The 17,823-nt window shown below is 47.7% G+C and overlaps 1 protein-coding gene across 2 annotated transcripts in view; it reads right to left on the bottom strand.

Moving 5' to 3' along the window:
- The window catches only part of myo1d (myosin 1D), a 37,506-nt gene that overhangs the window by 8,448 nt on the left and 11,235 nt on the right, over positions 1–17,823 (bottom strand). The window contains exons 9-18 of one of the 2 annotated variants that reach the window (XM_028988414.1): positions 15,690–15,835; positions 15,451–15,565; positions 15,192–15,362; positions 10,190–10,260; positions 9,721–9,795; positions 9,507–9,639; positions 9,264–9,430; positions 7,235–7,442; positions 651–874; positions 12–150 (exon numbers count right to left, since the gene is read on the bottom strand). In XM_028988414.1, coding sequence (XP_028844247.1) covers positions 12–150; positions 651–874; positions 7,235–7,442; positions 9,264–9,430; positions 9,507–9,639; positions 9,721–9,795; positions 10,190–10,260; positions 15,192–15,362; positions 15,451–15,565; positions 15,690–15,835 — 1,449 coding nt within the window. Of the gene's footprint in view, positions 1–11; positions 151–650; positions 875–7,234; positions 7,443–9,263; positions 9,431–9,506; positions 9,640–9,720; positions 9,796–10,189; positions 10,261–13,020; positions 13,225–15,191; positions 15,363–15,450; positions 15,566–15,689; positions 15,836–17,823 lie in introns of those variants that run through there. The other variant, XR_003750494.1, reaches the window with a different exon arrangement.

The following is a 17,823-nucleotide window of genomic DNA, read 5'->3' as shown; positions in this document are numbered from 1 at the left end:
CGTCCGCTCACCAGATAGTTGCCCTCCCAGGTCCTGTGCAGGCCCATGTCGGCCCTGTGTCCTTTCAGGCACTCAAGAGTGGCCACCTTTGCTCGAACCTGCACCACCTCCTCCGGAGAAAGCCTTCTGATGAGCGTCCAGGCCCACCACCTGTAGAACATCAGTAGAACAAGGCGTGCTGAACACCTTCTGACCACCACAGAGGAAACCAAGATCATTTCTTCTATACCAAGCATCGAACAGCAGCTTTTAGGAAATATGAAAGAAGTCTTTGATCAGCATATTAGGACCTAGAGATGCCTCATGCAGCCGGAGGCAAGTCCTGGAGCCTGGGGCCAAACAAGAGAAGAGACAAGAGAACACAGCGAGGAATGGATTTCACCTGAGACACAATTTAGTGACGAATGAAATTCCACAGCGAAAACCTGGCAGCTACCAAGGCTTAGAGAAGCCTCACGGAACGGCTAATGAGGTTTATGCTAATAGGAGGTTATCTAAGGATGCTCATTTGTGCTGAAGACCGGGGATGTGGCACAAAGCATACTGGGAACCCTCTACCCGAAATGCCTGGAGGTTGTGGATGTTCTATGTCTGCCTAGCAAGCAGAGGCCTTGCTGGGTGTGCTGGAAGAGACAAAGGAAAGCTCTCACCTGTTGTAGATGTTCTTGAGAGCCTCCTCAAACCTGCGCAGGACCTTGGGCGGCGTCGGCCATTTGACGTGCCTGCCGTGGTCCTTCATGCTGCGCACGTTCTTGAAGCGCCGGTTCACCTCGCGGATGTAGGACTTCACCTTGTAGCGCCGGTACGCCCTGATGATGATGAGGGCCGCGCGCATCCGGCGGTACCGCATGCGGGCGACGGTCCCCCTCCACACCTGCGGCACGTGGTAGAGGGACGAGATTAGGCCCAGAATCAATAAAGGAGGAACCTCGACCACCCCGACCCGCCTCAGCCGTTAATAATAGATGGTGATGGTTCTCCCGGGAGAGATTCCGCCAGTTAAGCTGCTGGTAAGAGTGGGGCCATATGTTTACTGGAGAGAGATCCCTGGAAAGAGGTCCGAATGTGCTCGATTAGGCTGGGTGAGTGGGTCATATATAGTCCCTGATGGTCCAATGTAGGCTGCAACGACTAATCCATATAATCGATTGCAAACCATTCTTAAAACGCCTTGCTTACGCCATCACATTAGATAAAGAACTCGAGCTGGCGCTCGGTTTCCAACAAAACATCACTGCGCATTTCTGTCATCACAACGTGGATGAGGATCAGCATCGTGAGGCGGCGTTTCACCAAGCTAAACCAGTTCTTCATTTCGTTGGCTCGATGGACAAGAACGGGATGATTTATTAAAGGTTTATTTTCCTGGTGTGGCCCTCAGTCAAACTGTCTTGAAAACCTGAAATGTGAGGCTGTATGAAATCTTAAAATAGCCCTGGTCCCCGATGAGGAGCATACGAGCGATCGAGATGGACCTTCGGCTTGTACAACAGCGTCTCTACCTGCTGCCCGGCCCGCGCGGGGTCACGCTGCGGCTCCGCCGCCTGAATAATGCATGAGGCCGCGGGACAGGCCGCGCTTTCTGATTAAGCTCCATCAGCAGCGCCCGTCCGCCGCGCCTCGGCCTGACGAGGAGAGACAAGCCTCGCTCTGAAATACATCACCATCAGCGCGCCTCAGACCCAGTTAAATCACGGGACCCCTGCGGTTTAGCACAGAACAAGTTGGCTCGGGAGGAATTGAGGGAAAAAACTGCAAAAATCCCAACGGCCAGTCATTTTTAATCAGCATCCAATGTTTTTATTAAAAAAATGTCAAGTTGACAATGATCCATAATTATGACAGATTTAAATTGATTATGACGCACACATATAACTATGAATAAATATGCACCAACAGGAGAGTCTGTCTGGCTTCTCGGAAAGAACAGGTGAGCCGCACGTTCTTCCGTGCTAAAGAGCACGGCAGATGGCTGCACTCGTCCGTGAAAGGGGATGGTGGATGGGCGACAGCACCCGAGGGATGCTGGGTAAACCATTCCGATAAATTAGCCCTCCCCCAAGCACCGGCACAGTCCGAGGAGGCGGTCTGATCCGTGTTTTAAACACTCCACCACATTCCTGCTCCCAATTTACGACCTCATCAGCGGCTAATTGAGAGACTGCTGACAGACCAGACAGATGCATGCTGGGTAAACGCTCATGTTCGGATGGATGGCCGGTGTCGTGAACAACTTTTTGCCGCATTTTAGCGCCGCCAATCTAAACTGCGTGCTGCATGGGCATTTCCCATCAGGTGAGCTGGGAGGGTTAAAAGAGGGAATGATGGGATAAGGGGAGGGTGTGGCGTCATTAATCCCAAGCGGACGTGGGAGAAGGGTGAAATTCCACAAATATGCAATGTCACAGGCCGGGCTTTCCCATGGGAGAGAAACAACGACTTAAAAATAAATCGGTAATAGAATGAGGGATTTGTAGCCAAAGCTGGTTTATTTTACTAATGTAAATGGTGTAGTTCTGATAAACAGGGACACTGGAATAAACTCAATTGATAAAACGAATAAAAAAGAGGACAATGCTGGGTTCTGGGAGGGGGCGGGGCCGACACCATTCAGAACTGATTAAAGCGAGAGACGGAACCCAAACGCAGCTGGGACCCCTCCTCCTACAACACATAATTAAAGCGCCATCAGATCAAACACAGACCTGCTATTCAGGATTCCAGTACATCCCCCCAGCAGCACAGTTCAGAAATTAATCTGCCCACCACATCTCATCCTAAATGATGGAAAGTTGTCGTTTTCTACGACAAACATTCCAGTGACCGTGGTGGAGGTCAAACGGGAAGGAAAGGCGCCGGTCGAATCTCGGTTGCCATGGTGAGATCTGCCCCCCGCCCCCCATTCAAACAGAACACAACAGCAACAAGGACACACACGGCGTGTATATAAATGCCGCTCTGGCCGTTTTAAACACGTGACTGAGGTCATATTACTGATCTGGGATCAGCTGACGGAAGAGATGAACTCCAGAAAAAATAAATAAAAAACATGTCTTCACGGCAGAGTGTCAGGATTTGTTTGGTAATCCGGTTCTGCCTCTGGGCAAGAACTAATCAGAGGTGGTGGGGAAAAAATGTCTTACAGGGTCACACACACACACACACAGACACTTTTCCCCTGTCATGGACGCGGGTTGACAGGTCTTCAGAATCTGAGCATTAGGAGGACAGAGGACTCCGGGTACCGAGGTCTGGATTAGCAGGAGACAGGGACGAGGGAAAGGAAACAGAAAACAGGATGACAGTGTGAAATAGGAGCAGGACGCCTGGCAATAAAAAGAGCATGATGGAGCAGAGAGACCCCTCCTCCAGACCCTCCTCCCAAGAGAACAGTCATTTATCACACTCACGAGAGGGGGATTGAAAGAAAGAAAGGAAAAAGAGAAAACTATCTATCTATCTATCTATAATAATAATAATAAGATAACCTTGTTTTAATTGAGTTTGACTAAAAAATGTTGTTCTACCAGGTACTTGTACTATATTGACTGGGTTAAATAGAATTGAATTACTAAAAAAAAAAGATTAAAATACAATTTTCATTGAATAACACTAGACTAAAATTATTCTGACTAAAATATGAGTAAAATCATTTTAGTTGACTGATACTTGACGACTAAAATGAGTCTGGACGTGAATAAAAAAAGACTAAAATGACAGCTTGACGCAAAGACTCGATTAAAAATAAAAGGAAGACAGGCTGCCAAAAAAAAAAACTATACTGCAGAGAGAGAGAGAGAGAGAAGAAGGATATTGGGGGCTGGGGTTCAGGGGGTTGGGGACACTCGGGGACTTGGCATTAACTCTGAAGCTGCTGGCACCCGACACATAAATCTGCCCGAGTCAGATAAAGGGATGGCACATGACACTGAAGCCAATGCCGAGTCTGAGAGGGGGAGGAGCAAAGCCTTGTGGGAAATACAGAACCAAACAGTGACACAAGGCACCAAACCCAAACGCTTTGAGAACGTTTGAGAATCAGGTCTATTCGAGAAAATTGCAAAGTCCACCTGGGAACCTGTATACTGAACATTACACCAGATAGAAACAAAAAATGAATAATATATGTAAATATAGAAAGAAATTAATAATTTAACATATCATTAGTTTAAGGGTATATACCATTACTCATGTTCAGACAGCAAGCACCTTCATTTCGGCCTTTACAGGATAAGCGAGGGCATGATATACAGTACAGAGCTGCGCATATCTAGCACAATGTTAATATCAGACTCAAGGCATAAGGGGTATAATTAAAGATGTAGTTTCTCCTCATATTGTATTTTATATTAGACATGTTGATGATGCAGCGTAGTGACTTTCTTTCTCATTTGAGCTCATGTTTGCTGTTGAATATTTTTAACAGCTCGTCATTTTGCTTATTGCTTTATATTCTGCAAACACAACCAAGTTTATTACAATATAATGAATAGATAATACCATGTGCTGCATATAGCCCTTTGTCTCACGTGTACATATACACACACACACACACACACACACACACACACACACACATAGAGCCTGCTTAAGATGTATGACTCAAGATTATCAACTTTCTAAACACTTAAATGTATAATTTATGTTTAATGTATTAGTATACAAACAGCGTGTATTAGCATATCTTTTAGCATATATTTTATCTATTGATCTATAATCAAAATGTTATCGTTTGTAAGGATTCTCTGTGATTTCCTCCCCTAAAAGAAGGTGATACATTCCGGGGAGAATCCATCTCCCGGTTATTTTTATGGGGTTGAATCCTGCAGAGCCTGCATTTCTCATTATAGAAGGGCGTGTGAGGTGGGTATTAATCGCTCGGCTGCTGGGGGGGGGGACGCAGACAGGTCGCCCCCCGAGGATGAAAGCGGGTTTCCCGTTCCAGTCCGCCCCGGGGCTCAGGCGGCCGTTCAAGGTCACCCGCACCGCAGATTACCGAGCCGCCGCCTGTGGGGACAGCAGGTTTAGAACCTGTACCGGAGGCCGTAACGTCTGTCCCGCCGCGAGCGGTACCGCACTTCCGGCCGATTGAGCTGACAGTCGGAACGGCGAGACGGTCTGTGGGCTGACAGTGACGGACAGGAATATGACAATCAACGCTGCATGAGCCTCACACATTCCACTTCAGATGTGTGTGTGTGTGTGTGTCAGCTGTTTCGCCGTGCTCTTTGGTGAAGGAGTGCACCGTGTGCGTCCGTGTTGCCACCAATCAGCTTCAGTAATGGCGGTCCCGTACATCTGTCCCGACTGCGGTGCAACGTCGTGTCTGAGAAACTGGGTCACGCGAGGAAGAAAGAGGAAATAAAGAAGTCGCCTCCGCAGCTCATCAGAGCGGAGCCCGGGGTGACAGAACAAATGAGATGGAAAGTGTGAAAGTGCTGAATGTAAGAAAAATGGGAAAATGACTCAAACTCATTCAAAATGCATGAGGGGCCAAAACTATTAAAGAGAAATTAAATCAAATATTTCAATATATTTGATATGTGTGTGTGTGTGTGTGTGTTTATATATAAAAATACATGTGTTTTACTATCCTCGTCTATGGGCCTGGATATAAAATAAAATGATAGCACAGTTTGTTCTGATTTGGGATTCGGATTGGATTAAAGGAATTCAGGGAGGGACATTTTACACTATCATCCTTTTTATCGCTTTCAGCTTTTGTTAAGCATTATGATTCATACATTGTTTGAGGTCACGATGCCACGTGGTGACCATCTGCTACCTGCTGCATGTTGCTTGTGGGCAGCTGGATCAGAGATGATCAGAGACCGCCTTTCATTCACAGAGAAATGTTAGAAAATGTGATTTCTTGCGGTTTATGCAGCGCGCAGTCTTAAATGCACTAACTTCACATTAAATTTGAATTAAAATGTTATCCTTTTCATTGGCCTGGGTCTGTTTAGGACTGTTACACACTGTTTTGCCATGAGAGGGTGTTTTTTTGGCCTGAGAGCATTTAGCCTTTTATGAAACCAATCAAATCTCAGCAGGTTGAGTGGGGTAATATGCCTCCCAGGTTCGTCATGCAAATGAGCTACTCTTCTAATGTCCTTCTGTATGAAAATTGGCTGAGATGAATGGCTTCCCCCAATTCTAACCCGTTCAAGAAATGGTGGCTACACTGAAAAAAGTCAACCATTGTTGTTGTTTGTTTTAAGTGTTCCTTTCACATTCCAGCAGTTACAAAATATTAGTTTGCTCTTTTAAAAAAAGGTTTACAATTTATGTTTATGATATTTTTTACTTTATATAATAAAACATTATGAAGTGAAAGTGATTAGTTGTCACATGTGACACATCACAGTACAGCACCCAGTGAAACGTTTACATTTACAGCATTTACCAGACGCCCTTATCCAGAGTGACTTACAGTCAGCAGGTACAGGGACAGTCCCCCCCTGGAGACACTCAGGGTTAAGTTTCCTGCTCTGGGACACGATGGTAGTAAGTGGGATTTACCCACTAGGTTACTACCACCCCGTACGTGTCCTCTGTATTTAACCCATCACCCTGAGTGAGCAGTGGGCAGCCATGACAGGCGCCCGGGGAGGAGTGTGTGGGGACGGTGCTTTGCTCAGTGGCACCTCAGTGGCACCTTGGCGGCTCGGGACTCGAACCGGCAACCTTCTGATTACGAGTCAGCTTCTATATAACTGCTAGACCACCACTGCCCTGTCATTGGGAGTGACAGATTACTTCTTTTTTTTTTCAGTGTTTACAGTTTATTTCCTGACTTTAGGTGTCTTGAGAAATGCCAGGGCACCCTGATGATTTTATAATTTGAGAAATTATGTCAAGTCAGTGGTTGCTTTGTCATATTCCCATATTCTCATTTACATTTACAGCATTTACCAGACGTCCTTATCCAGAGCGACTTACAATCAGTAGTTACAGGGACAGTCCCCTCCTGGAGACACTCAGTGTCTTGCTCAGGGACACAATGGTAGTAAGTGGGGTTTGAACCTGGGTCTTCTGGTTCATAGGCGAGTGTGTTACCCACTATTCTCAGGCAGGATTTACAAGGTTTTAATCCTTTATTGTCTCCATGAGCCTACATTTTAAGTCAAATAATATACGTAATATGGTATTATCACGCGGTTACGCTGCATATTCACTCAGCCGTGTTCTTGAATTGAATTTATAGGACTTGGCGTGTGTTTTGAAGTCCCACCTTCTGCAGGAAAAGAACAATCCTCTGCACCATCTCCACCCGCAGCTCCTCCAGGCTGAAGATGGTGCGCGGCGTGCGGATGAACACCTTGGTTTTGCCGTACGCGGCGTCGTGCTCGAACCCGCAGCCCTGCAGCAGGCGCTTGACCGCCTCTCGGTCCGACGGCAGGTCGTGGTTCGGCCACGTGAACTGAGAGATCATCTTATACCTGGTAACACAGAGCGGGCCATCAGGAGATGTAGGAAGTCATCAACCACGACAGTATAATGCAAAAAAACACGATCTGGGTATCAAACCCCAAAGTGGGCACCAGCGGAACGCTTTTAACGTTTAGAAGAACGTTTAGAAAGGCGTAAGTCGTGGATCAATTTAGTGGGCCGAAGCGATGTGCGTCAGAGAGGGCAGTGGGAAGGATACGTTTTCGAAATGGCTTAACGACAGCTAACATCTGCTCAGACACATGCTGGCAGACGTTAGCTTGAAGTGGCTTGATTTGCCGGGTCGCTCTAGAATAATCCCGATAAATCATCTGTGGTGAGAGATTTGGTGAGAGATTTTGCGGCGGATAGAGTGGAAGGGCCGCCCTATTTCAGATTTATGTAAGAGCTGCTCCTTACGTGCCTGCAGTAGGATGCTAGGAGTGGCGTGCGTACGGCCTTTACGGAGGTCGATGGTAAATGACATGTCCCTAGTTCCGTTTGCCGGCTGTGACCGGTGGTTTTAAAAATGCCAGCGGACCGATCAATATGGTCAGGTCTCATGCTAACCAATTTACATTTACCACATTTACCAGACGCCCGTATCCAGAGCGACTTACAGTCAGTACTTACAGGGACAGTCCCCCCCTGGAGACACTCAGGGTTAAGTGTCTTGCTCAGGGACACGATAGTAGTAAGTGGGGTTTGAACCTGGGTCTTCTGGTTCACAGGCAGGTGTTTTACCCGCTAGGCTACTACCACCCAGTAGTTACAGGGACAGTCCCCCCCCTGGAGACACTCAGGGTTAAGTGTCTTGCTCAGGGACACGATGGTAGTAAGTGGGGTTTGAACCTGGGTCTTCTGGTTCACAGGCAGGTGTTTTACCCGCTAGGCTAGTACCACCCAGTAGTTACAGGGACAGTCCCCCACCTGGAGACACTCAGGGTTAAGTGTCTTGCCCAGGGACACGATGGTAGTAAGTGGGGTTTGAACCTGGGTCTTCTGGTTCACAGGCAGGTGTTTTACCCGCTAGGCTAGTACCACCCAGTAGTTACAGGGACAGTCCCCCCCCTGGAGACACTCAGGGTTAAGTGTCCTGCTCAGGGACACGATGGTAGTAAGTGGGGTTTGAACCTGGGACTTCTGGTTCACAGGCAGGTGTTTTACCCGCTAGGCTACTACCACCCAGTAGTTACAGGGACAGTCCCCCACCTGGAGACACTCAGGGTTAAGTGTCTTGCCCAGGGACACGATGGTAGTAAGTGGGGTTTGAACCTGGGTCTTCTGGTTCACAGGCAGGTGTTTACCCGCTAGGCTAGTACCACCCAGTAGTTACAGGGACAGTCCCCCCCCTGGAGACACTCAGGGTTAAGTGTCCTGCTCAGGGACACGATGGTAGTAAGTGGGGTTTGAACCCGGGTCTTCTGGTTCATAGGCAGGTGTTTTACCCGCTAGGCTACTACTAGGCTACTACCACCCAATGACCAATGACAGAGCAGACCAGCAGGACCACTTGTCCTCCATGCATATTTTATTGCAGTCATATAAGATGATGTATGAGCTTATGTCTGTTTCCCCAAACGACACGTTACACCGATGTTGACCGCGGCCGCAGCAGAGACCAGCTGACTCACCGCGGAAACGGCTCTGGGCTCCCCACAGGAGCAGATCAGATTACCTTCCATGTGTCAAACAGTGCAGGCAGGAGGTCCTGTCCAGAGCTGTGGAGGACAACTAATGTCCAGGGGTCTCAGCAAGTCTGACCTTCAGTGGAAGCAGCTCCCGGCTGTTACTGTGTTACTGGAAATTCAGAATAAAAAAAGCCCACAGACCTCTGCAGGAAGCGGGGGTACGTCTGTCGGTTGGCGAAGCCGGCGCGGCGCACGCGGACGTTCTCCAGCAGGCCGAGGTACTCCACCTGGTGCCGGCAGCGCTCGCGCTCGAACAGCAGCGGGCTCTTCACGTCGTTGGGCTTGATGCAGCGCACGTAGTACGGCTCCTAGCACACGCGGAGTCGGCTGAGACACGATGCACACACACACACACAACACGTTCTGCACCAAGCACATACGCACCTTGCAGGACAAGTTCTCCACCAGGGATATCATGGAGTTCTTGAAGAGCGTGGCGGCGGTTAGAGGGCGCTTGGTCACCTCTGTGATGCCGAGCTTCCCTTCCGGCCACATGCTCCTCAGCACCGGGTTAGAACTGCGAACGGGAAGGTCGAGGGGAGGGCGTGAGGAGGGTGAGGTGAGAAGGTAGAAGGTAGAGGAGTGTGCGCTGCTCCACCTGTTATACAGAAGCCTCTTGAAGTCCTGAAACAGGGTGTCCTTGTTCTTATCGATGAAGCCCAGTACAGAGTACCTGAACACACAAGCACACGAACAGCTTAGTGGACGCTGGGTAAAATAAATGTAAATAAACAGGTTACGGCAGGTTTATCTACATGAAAGTGAAAGTGACGTGATTGTGAGACACTGCAGCACAGCACACGGTGAAGCAGTGGGCAGCCATGACAGGTGTGTGGGGACGGTGCTTTGCTCAGTGGCACGCTAGGCTTCACCGCTGTATGGATGCAGGTTGTTTAACGTGGTTTTCCTCATTACTGTAGTTAAAAAATATTAGTTTGCGCTTTTAAACTATGCTTATTACATTCTTCCTTTACCAGAATGCTACTGAGAGCAGGTTTGTTCGGTTTAATTCCATTATGGCAATAAAAAGCTTTATCAGTGGATCAGGTGCTGAGGTGCACACTCACACCACGTCTCCCGCGTAGTGCCGGATCCGGAAGTCCCGGTCGAACTCCAGGGATTTGTCGGTGGGGCAGAGCTGAGGAGGCAGACAGAGAGAAGACACAGTCAGAGAAAAGCGGTGCGAGAACGGCCTTCAGTTACAGGGTCTGGGACTCTGGGTCGAGGGGCACCGAGGGCCGGTGGGGGCGCTTTTATTCATCTCAACAGGGGCCGAAAGGAGAAAAAGTCATTCGACCAAAAGTAATTCATGGTTTCGAGCTCCGCTCTCTCCATCACTGCCTGGCTCCTTTCTTTTCATTCATTCTGTCACTCTCTGCCCCCCATTTCCTGCTCCACCAGGGAAGAGGGAGCAGAAATGACGAAGTGACATAAACAGAGGGCGTGTGTATAGCTGGTGTGCTCCTGTGTGTGTGTGTGTATAATGGATGAGCTTGAATTCTGCATGAGACTGCGGGGCCCAACGTCGGCGCCCGAATGTAGGCCACTGTCAAGAGTTCCACCATAGAGTATTAATACACACTCAACCGTCTCTTAAAGTTCAAAGGGAAGAAATTGGTTTAAATACGGGGGATTATGCCGAAACAGTCTGCGGGATTGTTTGCTTCTCAGTATGATGGATTCTGCTTTAATGTCGTGGATTTGTGGAGAGAAGTAATTAAACAATAATCCAGGTGCAGATCCAGCTGTTCCGAAGCAACGCCATTAACCAGCAGCGGGTCATGTGACTGTGAATAATTTAACGCGGTGGAATGATATTTAAAGAGATACATCAACACGCCAGTATTACACCTATGGTGTCCATCAATGGAAAGTCTGAGCATCTAACAGGCCAATCAGAAAGCCGATCCTCTCATCAAATCAGAGCGCTTTGTTCTAAATGTGGTCTGGCTCGTAGTGGGGGTGACCCTCCAGATGCCAAGCTGAGCCAGCGGGCACAGGTGGCAAGACTGTGGGCGGTAATGGACCTTGAGCTTGTGTGAATGTGCGTCTGTATTATTATTAACGGTGTGTGTTCATGTGTGTAAGAACCAAATTGTTCTCTTCTGTATTTTGGTGTGTGTGTGTGTGTGTGTGTGTGTCATGGGGGGAGGGGCAGATATAGACGCCTGGGTCATGCCAGACTTGTAGGGTGGTAGCGGCCAAGCTATAAATCAGAAGACCACAAAGTCACAGGTTCCTCTTTAGACAATATTTCAATATTTAGACTTTTGGTCTGATTTGTGTAAGAAAAACTACAACAGAGTGAATAAAATGATCGTATTCGTGGTTGGAGTCCTGGTGACCCACTGATGGTAACATGAAAGAACGTTCTGGATAATCCCACCTACTACCATGTCCCTGAGCAAGACACTTAACCCTGAGTGTCTCCAGGGGGGGACTGTCCCTGTAACGACTGACCCTGGAAATCGCTCTGGATAAGGGTAAATCTGGTAAATAGCGATGGAATTTGTGGTTGCTCGTAAACACCCACTTACCACCGTTTGATCAGATTTCCCAGTGCTGCTGTTCATCCTGGCGCAGCATCGATAACGTTGTCCGTGTTTATCTGAAGGGCCGGTGTCTGTCCAAGATGAACAGCAACATGGGGATATCAGGTATCAGTCTACACCCTCCCCCATGCATAGAGCGCCGCAGCTTCAACAGATTCACACTGGTTGAGCAAAAATGAACAGAATAGTGGGATGGAAATTAAACAAATGACCTTTATTTGAAGTGTATCTATGTCATGGGGCCAGAGTTAAAATTAGAGAATGAGAGCTGACTTGTAGACCGAGTGCCAGAGGGTCGAATGACCCGAACGCAGTTCCTTCGTGGAAATCAATAAGAACCGTGCGCCCTGGGGCTTTCTGCTCTCCCCCCACTCGCTCCGCTGTTGTTGTGTGGTAAACGAGGGACAGCGAAGGTCAACGACGGAATCAAGATGCAGAATGAGGTGTGGGGGCCCTTCCTGGAGTATTTTACAAGCCTTCAGCCTCAGAATCACCCAGTGAAGTTCCAGAAACGATATTGTCGTCTTGTCCTTTTTCATTAATCAATCTGGCATGAGGACGGGGTTATTATTATGTGGAAAGGTTGTTGGGTTTATTAACATTATTGTTCTTCGAATATGACTAAATTGCCATTTTTCCTATAATACTCTACTGCAACGTTGCCCGATCTTTGTATGTAACTCTTACAGAACTTAACTCTTTTTTATATTGTGGGTATTGTCATTTTTTTTTGCTCTTTCTCTTGCTTAAAGTAAATAAAAATATCTTTGAGGAATTGCAGACAGAACTGTACTGTAAAGGCAGATATACATACGTTAACTGCTAACTACATACGTATGTAAGTTCGTACAGTCAAGTCGGCTTTTGTGCACATGCTGAAAAATGAACAGAACGTATACGGATATGGATGCAATGGCGGCGTTATTTCGAAGTGTTGCGAGATCTGCACCACTACGGTCTGATGACGGTTTAAGATACAGGTTTGTGGCATCGACACTGACTCCTGCTTGTAAGGAGTGCACACTACACATTATGACGCACGGCACGGACGCAAGCATATCAGCTCAAACGCTAACTGTGTATGGATAGACTCTGTCTGTTTATAAGCTCAGTTGAAAAAGTGAAAGTGAAGTGACTGTCATTGTGAGACACTGCAGCACAGCGCACGGTGACACGGTGAAACGTGTCCTCTGTATTTAACCATCACCCTTGGTGAGCAGTGGGCGGACCGGGATGGTCCCAGTTGTACAGCCATCGTGTGTTTGACTTTCAGGCTGAGGAGAACATATTCACACTGCAGAGGCTCTGTTACAAGCAACCAATATCTACTCCATATTGTCACCTACTTCTCAGACAAGAGTGGAATGGTCTTCATCTCTGCCTTCACTGCTCTCCACTCCCTGCACTTCTTGCCATTAACCGAGACGTGGACACTCTTCCCTGCCTATAGTTCCTCCCGCATTCCTGGGAAAACTGGGCCCCTCCATCCATTCAGCCTGTTTAGGGCTCCGTGATCATCACAGAGAAAATGAACCAGACTTCAGAGCTCTCTGAAGGGAATAAAGTGCTTGTCAGTAAACTTCATCTGCAACAAACGTACAGACTCCAACGCTGTGTGAGTTCTGACATCAACTGAGGCCACATACATGGGTGGTAGTAGCCTAGCGGGTAACACACTCGCCTATGAACCAGAAGTTCAAACCCCACATACTACCATTGTGTCCCTGAGCAGGACACTTAACCCTGAGTGTCTCCAGGGGGGGACTGTCCCTGTAACTACTGACTGTAAGTCGCTCTGGATAAGGGCGTCTGGTAAATGCTGTAAATGTAAATGTACATGCAGCAGTGAAACTACAGAGACGATGCATCAGCAAAAGCCGTTTCCCCCACAGCGCCTTGCTCAGCTGATGGACGTCTCCATCTCTCATCCATCCATCGCTCCCTCACTCTTCCCTCTCTGCAGTCACAGGAAAAGTTGGAGGAAAGAAAGAGCCTGAAGCCACCCAAATTGTGGGGCAGTGGTGACCGCAGACCCTTAATCTCAAGGTTGCCGGTTCAAATCCCCAACCCTAGCAAAGCACCGTCCCCACACACCCGGGCGCCTGTCATGGTGCCCACTGCTCACCAAGAGTGATGGTTAAATACAGAGGACACGTTGTGCTGTGCTGCAGTGCTTCACAATGACAATCGCTTTCACTTTCACTTTGAATTGCCTCTGAGGCATTATGTGCAGCACAACTAACACATCTCTGCCTCTTTCAGGTCTGTCCGTAGGACCAACACCTGCAGTGTGTGACAACGCCTTCACACGCCTCTCCACACATACACACACACACACACACAGCGGAGAGTGCAAGCGGCCCTCTGCACTACAGACGAAATGGGGCCAGCATCCTTATTCTACACTCACTATTCTGACAGAAGAACCCCTTCATCCGGTCAGTCTGTTACTGGATGAATGTGCACACACGCGTGTACCAGGCCGAATGTTTACACGCTGCTTGATGCATGTGTTTGTGTAAAAGGACTCAGTAATGCTGCGTTTGACCTGAGTTCAATGGGGATTGAACCCTGGTGCCCTTCATTCAGACCGGTGGTCAATGAGGTCCAGGTCACAGGTTTCACAACAACTGTGCCGTACGATGCCCCACTGCTGTCGGAACTGAAGAACACAGGGTGACAGTGTGTTCTGAAGAGATGAAAGTGAAAGTGAAGTGATTGTGAGACTGCAGCACAGCACATGGTGACAGTGTGAAACGTGTCCTCTGTATTTAACCATCACCCTTAGTGAGCAGTGGGCACCATGACAGGCGCCCGGGGAGCAGTGTGTTGCGGCGCTGCCGTGATCGAGCGGACTTCAGTGGCACCCTGGCAGTTCAGGATTTGATCCGACAACCTTCTGATTACGCGGCCGCTTCCTTAACCGCTAGGGCACCACTGAAGAGAGGTATCTCTCTTCTCCTCACCAAAACTTCACACAATCATCTCAGCTTCTATCCAGTCTGCCTGACAAACAGTAGCCCCTCGGTGCCTCTGATTGGCTCCAAGTGACATCACCTGCAGCAAAGTGGTGACTCAGTTGTGGCGACTCAGACTCAGACCTCTGCCTCCCTCTAGTGGGCAGCAGAGGGAACTGCGACATATTTCCTGCATGTCATTCGGTTACACATTTACATTTACAGCATTTATCAGACGCCCTTATCCAGGGTTAAGTGTTCTGCTCAGGGACACAATGGTAGTAAGTGGGGTTTGAACCTGGGTCTTCTGGTTCATAGGCGAGTGTGTTAACCACTAGGCTACTACCACCCTACTACCACCCTCTAATTTTATAAAACCCTGTTATAAAATTGCGTGGTCTGGTTCTGGAGCAATAATATTATGTATGTGTGGTGCAGTTTGTGTCCTGTGAGTTTATATATAGGTGTGTGTGTGTGTGTGTGAATGCTTGTGTTGGGGTCACCCGCAGACAGTATAAAACCGATGAGTGTTGGTACAATGCATGTGTGTGTGTGTATACCTTGCGGCTGGTATAATGTGCGTGTTTGCCCAGTTTGTTGTTGAGCGCCTGCAGGAACATTTCGTCCGTCACTTTCCCCACATTCATACAGGCTTCATCCAGGACAGCGAAGATGCCCTTATGCTGCTGCTCCACCAGGTCCACGATCACCTGGTTATTAAAGTAGTCGATCTGCAGAGTGACAGGCAGAGATGCGCAGACGTTTTAAAACCTGAATCTGCAACGCTAACTTTCGGAGGAACTTTCGGAGGAACTCTACATGTTTCCAGGGGATCCCTTCTCTCTGGTACTCCTCCTGTTCCTGCTTCAGCACCAGCTGGATGAAGAGCTGCTGCAGCTTCTCGTTGCAGTAGTTTATACAGAACTGTTCAAAGCTGAGGACAGAGAGATTTCAGCAGGTCACATTAATCGTATCAGAGCTCTGAGCGAATTTAGCCACATTCACGCAGCCACTGCGATTATTCAGCAGTGTACAGGCGAGTCTCGTCTCTTGCTGACCTGTTGTTCTGGAAAATCTCAAAGCCGTAGATGTCGAGGACGCCGATAACCGTGTTCTTCCCGTGCACCCGAGCGTCGTAGTTCTTCACCTCAATGACGTCGTTGATCCTCCCCACGATCCAGCAGAAGAGACGCTCGTAAATCGCCTGGGTGACACGTGCAAACAGTCGTTACATGGATAAAACGTGCAAACAGTCGTTACACGGATAAAACGTACAAACGGTCGTAACATGGATCAAACGGGCAAACAGTCGTTACACGGATAAAACGTGCAAACTGTTGTTGCATGGATCAAACGGGCAAACAGTCGTTACACGGATAAAACGTGCAAACTGTTGTTGCATGGATCAAACGGGCAAACAGTCGTTACACGGATAAAACGTGCAAACTGTTGTTGCATGGATCAAACGGGCAAACAGTCGTTACACGGATAAAACGTGCAAACTGTTGTTGCATGGATCAAACGTGCAAACAGTCGTTACACGGATAAAACGTACAAACGGTCGTAACATGGATCAAACGGGCAAACAGTCGTTACACGGATAAAACGTGCAAACTGTTGTTGCATGGATCAAACGGGCAAACAGTCGTTACACGGATAAAACGTGCAAACTGTTGTTGCATGGATCAAACGGGCAAACAGTCGTTACATGGATCAAACGTACAAACAGTCGTTACACGGATCAAACGGGCAAACAGTCGTTACACGGATAAAACGTGCAAACAGTCGTTACATGGATCAAATGTGCAAGCAGTTGTTACACGGATCAAACGTGCAAACAGTCGTTACACGGATAAAACATGCAAACAGTCGTTACACGGATCAAACGTGCAAACAGTCGTTACATGGATCAAACGTGCAAGCAGTTGTTACATGGATCAAACGGGCAAACAGTCGTTACACGGATAAAACGTGCAAACAGTCGTTACATGGATCAAATGTGCAAGCAGTTGTTACACGGATCAAACGTGCAAACAGTCGTTACACGGATAAAACATGCAAACAGTCGTTACACGGATCAAACGTGCAAACAGTCGTTACACGGATAAAACGTGCAAACAGTCGTTACACGGATAAAACGTACAAACAGTCGTTACACGGATCAAACGTGCAAACAGTCGTTACACGGATCAAACGTACAAACAGTCGTTACACGGATAAAACGTGCAAACAGTCGTTACACGGATAAAACGTACAAACAGTCGTTACACGGATCAAACGTGCAAACGGTCGTTACACGGATAAAACATGCAAACAGTCGTTACACGGATCAAACGTGCAAACAGTCGTTACACGGATAAAACATGCAAACAGTCGTTACACGGATCAAACGTGCAAACAGTCGTTACACGGATAAAACGTACAAACAGTCGTTACACGGATCAAACGTGCAAACAGTCGTTACACGGATCAAACGTGCAAACAGTCGTTACACGGATAAAACGTGCAAACAGTCGTTACACGGATAAAACGTGCAAACAGTCGTTACACGGATAAAACGTACAAACAGTCGTTACACGGATAAAACGTACAAACAGTCGTTACACGGATCAAACGTGCAAACGGTCGTTACACGGATAAAACATGCAAACAGTCGTTACACGGATAAAACGTACAAACAGTCGTTACACGGATAAAACGTACAAACAGTCATTACACGGATCAAACATGCAAACAGTCGTTACACGGATAAAACGTGCAAACGGTCGTTACACGGATAAAACATGCAAACAGTCGTTACACGGATAAAACGTACAAACGGTCGTTACACGGATAAAACGTGCAAACGGTCGTTACACGGATCAAACGTGCAAACGGTCGTTACGTGCTGATAATGTAGAGACGTCACAGTGCATCACATTTACATCCTAAATATTAACAGGCATCCCTGTTTTACTGCTAAAATAAAGCACATTTTGTAGTACTGAAAAAGTAGGCGCGGCTAAAGCCGTTAATGTGCCCGACCCTCACAATCCCACCACATTATTTCAGATAACAAACTGAAACGTAAGTACCACATGCTGTTTGTAGCGCGTCCTACCCGTAGTCCATCTTGTGTTTGACTCTGACATTAGCCTAAAGTTAATATAAGTAAAATATGAAGAATTTCATGTGGCAGGAATGCTCCTCTGA

The sequence above is a fragment of the Denticeps clupeoides genome, chromosome 8 (assembly GCF_900700375.1).
Source record: "Denticeps clupeoides chromosome 8, fDenClu1.1, whole genome shotgun sequence".
NCBI lineage: Eukaryota > Metazoa > Chordata > Actinopteri > Clupeiformes > Denticipitidae > Denticeps > Denticeps clupeoides.
Note: the sequence above shows the minus strand (reverse complement) of the source record. Positions and strands in the feature narration are given on the sequence as shown.